The sequence below is a fragment of the Momordica charantia genome (assembly GCF_013281855.1).
Source record: "Momordica charantia cultivar OHB3-1 chromosome 9 unlocalized genomic scaffold, Mcharantia_2.0 BLBB01000009.1, whole genome shotgun sequence".
NCBI lineage: Eukaryota > Viridiplantae > Streptophyta > Magnoliopsida > Cucurbitales > Cucurbitaceae > Momordica > Momordica charantia.
In genome coordinates this window covers 2,692,078-2,702,259 of record NW_028275167.1, presented here as the reverse complement: position 1 = coordinate 2,702,259, position 10,182 = coordinate 2,692,078, and the positions used below count along the sequence as shown (strand labels likewise).

At 32.5% G+C, this 10,182-nt stretch overlaps 2 protein-coding genes and 1 non-coding gene across 3 annotated transcripts; 1 reads left to right on the top strand and 2 right to left on the bottom strand.

The window, feature by feature from the left end:
• Window positions 1-232: 232 nt before the first annotated feature.
• Window positions 233-1,371, top strand: LOC111019402 (uncharacterized). The gene is made up of 2 exons (XM_022295780.2): window positions 233-574; window positions 1,132-1,371. The coding sequence occupies exons 1-2, from the start codon at window positions 295-297 to the stop codon at window positions 1,188-1,190; spliced, it is 339 nt and encodes a 112-aa protein (XP_022151472.1). The 5' UTR covers window positions 233-294; the 3' UTR covers window positions 1,191-1,371.
• Window positions 1,372-3,699: 2,328 nt separating this feature from the next.
• TRNAD-GUC (transfer RNA aspartic acid (anticodon GUC)) lies at window positions 3,700-3,771 on the bottom strand. Its single transcript has one exon. It is a non-coding gene; the product is annotated as a tRNA-Asp (tRNA).
• Window positions 3,772-5,453: 1,682 nt separating this feature from the next.
• On the bottom strand, window positions 5,454-9,791 carry LOC111017559 (NUP50 (Nucleoporin 50 kDa) protein). Its single transcript, XM_022293355.2, has 2 exons — window positions 9,657-9,791; window positions 5,454-7,237 (listed from the first exon to the last, which is right to left on the bottom strand). Exon 2 carries the CDS (start codon window positions 7,168-7,170, stop codon window positions 5,758-5,760), a length of 1,413 nt encoding a protein of 470 aa, XP_022149047.1. The 5' UTR covers window positions 7,171-7,237; window positions 9,657-9,791; the 3' UTR covers window positions 5,454-5,757.
• Window positions 9,792-10,182: the final 391 nt, after the last annotated feature.

Here is a 10,182-nt window from a genome sequence, read left to right as displayed (position 1 = left end):
TGAATGTTGATACTCCCCAAATCCACAAATCTATCCTATGGATTCAATTAAACCATTTTTAATTTTTATACATAGTTTTAATTTTGTCTAATTATGAGTGTAGATTCTTCCATTATAAGTCCTTCAAGAATGGGAATATGAGAGAGGTAGTCAAGGATTGAATAATTATTGTACTGCTCATATTCCAATTCCACCCAAGTGCCAAGTGCAAGTGCTTATTTAAAGAGCACTTCTTCCCAACCCACAGCCACAGCCTCAAAGCACACAAAACAGGAGAGTGGGAAATTAAAGAAAATGAAGAATTCAGAGCTTATTTTAGTTATGTTGGTTCTGAGCTTGGTTGCAGGCAAGTCCACAGCCTCATTCGGGAAGTGCTACGCCAAGTGCTTCGTTGTGTGCGCCATCACGCCGGGCATCCCCGTCGGCACGTGCGCTGCAAAGTGCCTCACAGATTGCCTCTTTCGTGCTGCATCGACCACAGCTGACTTCAACGATCAAATAGACACTCGTTACTTCTGTAAACTCGGCTGTGCCACTTCCCTCTGCACCAAATTCAGCACCAAGAAAGATCCAGGTTCGTATTGTTTCTCGGTATATCTGATCTATGCATAATATCATACAAAGATAGATATAAAATTTTGATATTTAGATAATTGTATCCCTTTTGATAGAGTTGAAAAGACACTATCTTATCTTTTTCCATTGCCCATCCCTAAATTTTTGACAAATGAGAGTGGGAACGTAAGAGGGAGAGAAAAGAGAAATTTTTTTCTTTTTCCATGAAAATAAACACACGTGGGTATGAAATTATTATTTAGCCTAATGGTTTTGAGGCCTCTACCTCAAACGATTCCTAAATTTTTAAGATCGTTCAAAAAAGTTCCTAAACACTTTCGATTTTGTGTTATTTTAGTTCCACAAGTTGATACTGGAAACTAGCTCACTATATATCATTAAAAATATAGTTAACGATAGGGTAGACGACAGAATATTAAAATTTCATAATGTATTAAAAATTTTATAAAGTACATGACTAAAACAATATTAGAAACACATTTTAAAAGATTAAATTGAGAAACATTAAAAGTTTAAATGGTAAATCTAACCATTTGATTTCTTTTTTGGTGACAGCTGAGAAGAAAGTGGGAAGCTGTGTGGACTCCTGCTCTCAAAAATGCATAAACGCTTAGAAGCAGAAGAATGTAGGAAGGAGCTATGACTAAATAAATGTCAGTGGTGAAAACAAAACCATTAGGCTAAAGGCTTATCACAAGTTTTATATATATAATTATATGTAAAAAGGAAAAACAAAACAGGTTGCTTTTTCTATATATTAATTAAGCTTATGAGAATGGTATTGTTATTGTCTAATTAATATTGCATTTTTCCTATGCCTATATATATATATATATATATATATATATTGTGTTGTAAAATTAATATCTTTAAAAGAGAAGTCAATTGGTTATGCAAGTATCTTTGGCTCAAAAGTCGAGATTCTAAGTTCATCTCAATAATTATCGACATCGTAGCCTAATTCAATTAATCAAGATATTAATTCTTGAAATTTTCATTTTATATTAAACTAAAAAAATCTCAATGAATATAAATTTTTCCACATGGATAGTTTTAAAACATTCTATTTTTAACAGTTTATTTTAATTTTATAGCATATAAATTAAATTAAAAGAAAAGTATGTTCTCTCCCAATTTTAGAATAGAAATCAAGAGGAAAGTATAATCACACCAAAGCCAAATTTAATTAGACTAGATGATTGGATCCTAGAGCTACAATTGAAAATAGTAAATTAAAAGTTTTCAAAAAAAAAATAGTAAATTAAAAATAAAAACCAAAAGTTAGTGAACAAAAGTTTTTCAGTACTAAATAAAGGTAGTGAATAAGAGAGCTAATGATATATTCACAAACCAAAACAATCATTTTAAACCTTTTTTTAATAATTCAAATTGGAGGAGAATTTTTTGTCTAAAATGTCACAATTAAATTTTAAGTGCCTAACAATTTACAGAATAATAATATTTAACCTCTACACCACAAATTAGAATTCGTTGAGCATATGCTTAAACTTAGAGATTTTAGGTCAATCTTTTTTTCTTTTTTTTTTATCAAAATGAGATTTAAATTCTCATTCCCACCCACCGGAACTCAAAAGTAAAATTTTCGAGATTTTCGCGAAGGAGCTATTCTAAAAGAAATATCTACCATCTAAATTATACCCAAATAGATTTACAATGTCAAACTCGATGAGTTGTCTTGATATGAGTTTAACAATATCTAGATCCTCTAATTGATGTTAATAATGTGTTAACTATTTGAGCTATGCTATAGAAAACTTTAATCATATCATTTTTTAATGATAAATCGTCATTTTCCAACTGAACAGCTTCCAACTTAAAAAAAAAAATCCACCACTAAATTTAACTTGACTCGAACTAATATTAGCTTATATAAAACCATGTTTGCCTTTTTATTAAGTGAAAATTCTAAAGATCTGACTTTGTAATCAATTTAAAATAATTAAAGAACGTGTATAATCAGAATTTCACTACTTAATTTTTAAATTAACACACGTTGTTATTAGAATTTTAAATTCAGAATCTTTTGATCGGAGATATATGTAACTATTAAATTATTGTTTTATTAACGTACTTTCTACCCATTGAATAGGATAATTTTGTTAGTTAATGGGTTTGATTTTGCTAATAGGCAAGTTAAATTTTATGCGTTAGTAATAATAAAACATGATTACGGGCATAAATATTTTTATACAATAATTTACTGATTTATCAACTTATTTGTTAAAAAAATTTTAACTTTTCTTTTTCCTAAACCTAATTGAAAATTTTTAATACATCAAAAAATAATTGGTAAGGAAAAATTTTCATACAAGTGAGTAGTTTTTTCTAGTCGATAAAGACATCTTCTTTAAAATTTATGGGAAATTAGCATATAAAAAGAAAAAAGAAGAAAAATGTTTGACTTCGATAATCATGATTATATGGGTTGATAATAGGTTCTTATCTTGTAACGTCCATGACCAAGATTCGGACTAGGATTTGAAATTCAAATTTTGCCCTAATCAAACCAACACGAGTCCATCCCCTACAACCTGATTGCACCACCGTCTAGTTATGAACTACTTAGAATAGCGTAGATTATCCCTACAAACCAATACGAGTTCTTTTAGCATACTTTATCCTCACTCACATGTTTTTCTTAATAAAGCAACTAGAATCACCCAACCGAAATATTACTCTAAGTCAAGCATGCTTATCTTTGGAGTTCTTACAGTTAAGTTGTCGAAAAGGAATGTGCTATGTAGTAACTATCAACTCCTCCCCTCTCTACTCGATCGTTATATATCTACTAATTAGCTATTCTCTGAATTGGCAAGCAGACGAAATCAGTCGATATAGTATATACTTTTATTTATTATGAGTTTGTTATAAATGGGTTTTTTTTCTTTAATATTTCAGAGATTTTAAACAAAATAGGGCCGGAGGAAAAGCAAAATATGAGGTGGAAAATAAAAATAATAATAATAACGGAAAAATTAAGAAAACAATAATAAATAAATGACCAACTAAGAAATATATTCGGATAATAAATAAATGACCAACTAAGAAATATAGCCGGATAATGATACCAAAATGAAAAACAATTAAAATAAAAACTTAGCTCGCCGTTGCCGGGGATCGAACCCGGGTCACCCGCGTGACAGGCGGGAATACTCACCACTATACTACAACGACTTAACTGATGAAACGAAATATGTGTTAATTTATTTGTTCCAATATTGTTAATGCCATTTTTTTAATTATATTTTCTATTTCTAATCTGCAAATGATTCAAAATCGTTATAATTTAATTATAAATTTAGCCAACGTGTTTATTTGTTTATTTATGTTTCAAAAATTTTAGAAAAAACAAAAATAAGTTTTCGGCCCTACTTTCAATTTGTTTCAACATGAATAAAAATATTGTTTTATTATTCTTGCATCCATAGATGTTGAAGATCATGAAATTCTATTTTTCTTTATTAAAAATGAGGAAACATAAACAAAACAAAAAATGAAAACATTACCAATAACCTTCAAGTTTGGATGAAGACTACTAATATTTTACTTGATAGACCATGGGCTTGAGTCAGCCAAAAAAAAATTGTTATGAACTTTTGATTTAATTATTAAACATGGTTGCTTAAATATTGGGTCGTACCAGGCTTCAAAATGTCGACATGCTCGATATGGACATAGGGGAAAAATTCGATTTTCTCCCCATGTCGTCGACATGTCTTTCTTTTTCTCTTCTTCTTTTAAGGTTATCTTATTTTCATCATCTTCCTACTATGCCACTACAATCTATAATCATTCGCATTTTAATACTGTATAAAGTATAACTAATAAGATTTGGAATTTGTTTTATTGATAATTTCTAATCCAATCTAGTCTTTAGTTACACAATTGAACAATATATATGAAATATTGACATATATAAAAATTGAAATAATCTTAGAATTTTTTAAAAATAAAATATTATTATCTATAAATAGTGGTGAAACATGAAGTGAAATAGATAGTAGATAATTTGGATAAATTACACAATCACCAGGTTGAGTAAATTTGATTGGAAACTTTAGATTGATAATTGATTTGAAAATTTGTTTGAAAAATATGTAAATTCAAATTTGAAAAAAGAAGTGGATAAAAACTAAACAGGCATAGTTAATTAGAATTTAGAGTTAATTAAAGATTTCCGTGTTTAGAAACCAAATCGATAATTATCTCATATCCAAATGAATCTTATTATGAAAAATACAAATATTCAAAAGTTTACAATTAAAGTTTACTTTATATATTCGAATAATAATTTCCATCAGGAAAAAATCTTTTTTCGATTTTTCGATATTTCCATCGACATCGACATTTTCATAAGTAAAATGATCATATTCTTACATTTAATGATTAAAGGTGATCAATTATAAACTAATTAAGCAACCATTCAAGTTTTATTTGCTAATTCAAAAAATTTTCATCAATTTCCACAATTTTCATTATTTTTCCTGAAGTATCCATCGACATCGACATGTCTGTAAAATCGGGACCTCGACATTTTGAACACTGGGTGGTACAAATTAATTAGAAGGGTAAGTAATTACTTGGCAAATCATAAGATAAAAAATATGTCAGATGAATAAAATAAAGTTAGAAAAAAAAAGTTGGGAAGAAACTGAAAAAGCGATTATGTTTAAGAGCATTATCATCAGAATCAACAAAGAAAACCAGCATAATGTTGTAGAGTATTCAGATAACACTACTCTTGAATAGTAATATGCTTATGATATAACAATGATACAAAAGTAGCGCATTTTTTTTCCGTTTCCTCCTTTCGCCTATTGACTTGTAGGATAGTAGTGAATCAAGAGCAGAAAAGCTGGTTCATATCGGAAAGTTCATTGACAATTATGAGATTCTGACAAAGGATTCCATGGTGTAGGAGCATACTTAGTCTGAAGTAATGTTCCACCCAAGATATGAAGAGAAAAGAAGAGTCTGTGACAAATAAAACTACAACAAAATGCGTACGATTCTATAACTCTGCTACATGGATGGCTTACGAAATGCCGAACTGAAAAAACTACTCACTTGAGCATGAGCTGTAGGATTACCTCTGATAGACACGACACGACACGACAGCTTCTTCTCCACCACATATGAACTTTGAAAAGTATTGAATCCTTAAGGAGAGTTCTCTGGCGTTTTCAGAACTGTAGAAGCCTTGCCTTTATGCTCATTGATCGCTGCTTGAAACTCCTCCACTATGGATGCATCTTTGAACTTCAAAGCAATTGTTGAAAGACCGTCCTTCCCTTCGCTGGTGCTGTTCATACAGGCAAACGTGATACCTTTCTTCTCCATGTTGGTGAGCTTCATGTCAGGGTAAAGATTTGCATTCAAAATTAACCTGTAATTCCCTCTAGCCCTCATAAGAAGCCTAGCTCTGCCCGTCCCGCTTGTAGAGGTGTTAACTTTCAGCTCCCCCTTCCCACGTTCCTTCCAAGATCCATCAATAAATTCAAACAATATAGAATCAGCAGTGAAAACTGCACTTTCATTTTCTTCACCAGTTTCAACTGCAACCTCTTGCATTGATGGGAAGCCACTTTTCTCACTCTTGGAAACAATGGAAGACCCTGAAGTACCAAAGAGGGCTGAGCTGCCATTATTAGAGAGACCAAAACTAGCAGTCAGGCCAACTCCATCCTTGGGTATATTACCAAAGGAGAACGTAGATGTCGAAAATCCGGTACCAGCAAGACCCGTGAAGGCATTCTGGCTACTTGATAGTTGTTGGAATGAGCTCAAAGGAGCAGCTTCCTTACTTGGTTCTGCTTCACTTCCACCTTCTCTCTTTTCTTCATTTTCTGTCTTTACTTGATCCCCAGTTTCCTTGTTTTGTATCTCATTTCCTTCACTGGGTTCTTCATTTTCATTCATATTGCCTCTTGCAGGAAGATTCTCATTCTTACCACCAATTGCACATTCATCATTTTCGGCCTTATCCTGACTTACAGGTTCCTCATTCTGAGTCTTATCTCCCTCAACTGGTTTCTTATTTTCAGTCTTACGGCTTTCAGCTACAAGGTTATTATCTACCTTAGGTATGTCTTCAAGTTTTGAGGATTCATTTACATCAGTTCTATTCTGATCAACATTCTGCACATGTTGAACAGATTTAGCCTCTGCCTCTGAAATGTCAATTTTACCTTCTGCTGGCTCATCATTATGAACTCCATCTTTTTGAGTCTCTTCGTGGGAAACATCCTTTCCATTTGTGTCATCTGAACCTGTTTTCTCATGTGCATCACTTTTAACTTCTGAAGCACTTCCACTATTTTCAGTTGGAGGTACTAATCGTATTCCAGCAAAGGGATTAGAAGATGGGGCAGGTGGGGCAGGTGGGGCAGGCTGACCACGGCGTATTTTCACAATTCTTCTGGTGGCCAGCACCTCATCACTAGCCCGCTTGAACGTTCCAGTATCTTGCTCAGAAACTTCTTCTTCATCATCAAGCCCAGGGTTATCTCGTGATATCTCCCTTCCAGCAGCCCTCTTCTTTGTAGATGGAATGGCATTTTCAGCATCCCCCATTGAAAAGTGAAGCAAATTAACCCAGAACTTTGGAGTTCTGCTAGAAAGCAGAAATCGAAGACGATATCTGGAGAATGTACAAACATTATGACTCAACAAGTTCAAAGAAAGAATTTTTCTTACCCATGCAAACAGGTTAAACTAAAATCTAAAAGAAGAAAAGTCTAGAGAAAGGTCAAGGAGGATGAATAGGAGCAACGAAACTAACTACGAAGAGATGAGAATTAAAATATTAGACAATCTCTTTTCCGAACAAGACATTATAAGGCAATCTCTTATAGGCCATTTGTTTCAAACGTTGCATGGCATTAAGATGTCTGAACTCTGAATATAAAATATACATGAGATTTTTTTTTCATGAAAAATCTTGCTTTCATTGAAGAAAAATGAAAGATAAAATAAACATGAGATGAAAGAATTCCTTTCTTCGGTTTTCTTTGGTTTTACATGGGAATGCTCCAAGAAATTCGTGTATATAGAAATATATGTTTGTGTTTCTATGACAGCTTTGGATTTCTATATTTGGAATCTCTCCACATAAACCTAAATTCCCATCCCCCCCCCACCCCCCAAAAAAACCCACCCATGTCTTCTCCCTCTCCCCAATTTCCCATCCACTATAAACCCTAGTTGCCTCCCACTACACATTATTGCAGGAAAAAAAAAACTCATACTAACATATAGCACCACAAGATGACGCTAATAAATGACAGTTATCTTCATCCTAATAATGGTGAATCCAAACATGAATGATGGTAATGAGCACAGATATGGTAACTTTACCCCAAAACCATCTAGTCCCAAACATTTATCATTTCAAATATACCCATTTCAGTCCGCATTCTGAACATAACTGAATGATGGATATAACTCCAGATCATGCTAAAGCGCAGGTAGGAAAAGATGCACCATAATCTTTTAGATGAGTCATAACCTAATTCCGAAGTATGAAAATATAGTAACCCCTAAAACATTGCCTCACAGATGCTAATGGGAGAAAATTAAGTAGAAGATATTGTTTGAAAGAAAAAAGTACGAGATCAGTTATTAGCCTGAAGTGTTTAACTGACACTTAAGCTAAGCATGATTTATAATATATTGACACGTACTGCAACCACAGAAATGAGATCACGGTCATTAAAGCATAAATGTGAACTGAAACAAGTAAAAGATGGTTAATATGTCAAAGAAACCCACAAAAAAGGGGAGGGAAAAAAAGAAGACCACAATAAGGCACTTCAGTGATTTAATGGGACAGACAAGGAAAATTGAATATCCATCTATGAACAGTCAGTAGTGTCAATGATTCAGTAAGCAATGAACATGTGAGAGCCAAAGAGCGTGAAGGATTTCCATATTTGACAATTGAAAACAGCATATTGACGAGAAGACAACTATTACATAAGCCACCAACCATTGTATGGACAATCTCCAAGATGATTGCCCTGGCCAAGTAATACACACAACGGGATAAAACAAGCCACTCAATAACCTCATAGAATTCACCGCACTCGGGTGAAATAATTATGAGCTTTTCTATATAATTAATTTTTTAAAAGGTGATACTCTTAGGATTGGTCCTTAAACCTTAAAATCTTTTGAAAGTAACCCTGCAATGCGATATGTATCACAAACACATAAATTACTCAATAACATTCTAGTTAATACCCAAAATAATCAAAAGGAATAATAGAGACCAATCCAGTAAATTGTCTGGTTCGTGGTAAGGAATGTATAACAAAAAATTGACAACAGGCAACTCAACAAGAGTAACTGAAAAAAAAAAGTTCAAGTCAACAACTAATTTACCAAGCCCCATTCATTTCGTTTTCTGTTTCCATTTTTTTTTTTTAAATGAAGCTTAAAAACACTACTTCTATGTTTAAAAATGTGTTTCTTTCTTTTGTTAGGTAAGTTATAAGAACATTTAAATCTAAGCCAAATTTTAAAATCCAAAAGAAGAGTTTTCAAAATTGTCTTTATTTCTAAAATTTGGCTAAAAATTCAAATTGACTTTTAAAAAAGGTGGAAAAGCATACAAAAGAAATTGTGAGGACACAAACATAACTTAAGAAACAGAAGCAATAAATTGAACATCCCATTTTTATCCCTTTCCCCTCTTTCTCTATAGCAAAATCAAATCTATTTATACTCTCTGGTTCTTCATGTTGCATATTCTCCAACTATCTGTGCCCCAAACCCAAATAGGATAGAAGGGCTTGAACTGTACCATTCCCTACTAAAATCAAGATTCACCAACATCGCCCACAAGCTATGATCAGAAAGAACGAGCTATCCACCACACAAAAACACACAAACAACCCAAAGATTCAAAGGACAACGAACATAAAAAACAAACAGTCACAAGCCACTAAAATTAGAATATACATACACTCATGGTAGGCAATAGAATCGAAGAAATATATACATCTACACCCCTTCCCCTCCGAAACGAAACATAAAAATGAGAATGGAGCAGGAATTACCGAGAATCCAAGCGAAGCTATATCAGAAGTAGAAGCAGAGAGGGAGAGAAATGAGGGTTCGGAAAGAGAAAGAGAGGGACTGAAAATTGAGAGAGGGTTTTGGTTTCCCTTATTTCCTGCTTTTATTATTATTATTATTATTATTTAATTAATTAATTAATTAATTAATTAATGATCGTACGGTTTTTTTAATTTCTTTTTTTCGGATTTGAACGGGCACTCGGGTTTCTCTCTCTTCCTCGTTATTTCCACGAAATACCTACACGACGTCGTTACTCGTAATTACTAATTAGATATACTTGTTGAGTAATTTTATTCTTATTAAATTCACCCATTTGAAATTATTTTTACAAAAAAAAAAAAACATACACACGCTCATGCACGAGTTAATAGAAAATTATAATGCTTGATAAAGATTATGTCTACATGTTAAATATATTAATTTAAAGTATAGAAAATGACTGAATTTAATTTAAATTTGTAGTTTGCAAAAAATAAATAAATAAAAAAAGGAAGGGGCCCGGGT

Coding starts and splice junctions, on each gene's coding strand:
- LOC111017559 (XM_022293355.2), bottom strand. CDS start 7,170: ATGGGGGATGCTGAAAATGCCATTCCATCTACAAAGAAGAGGGCTGCT.
- LOC111019402 (XM_022295780.2), top strand. CDS start 295: ATGAAGAATTCAGAGCTTATTTTAGTTATGTTGGTTCTGAGCTTGGTT. Junction 575..1,131: donor CAGCACCAAGAAAGATCCAG/GTTCGTATTGTT, acceptor TTTTGGTGACAG/CTGAGAAGAAAGTGGGAAGC.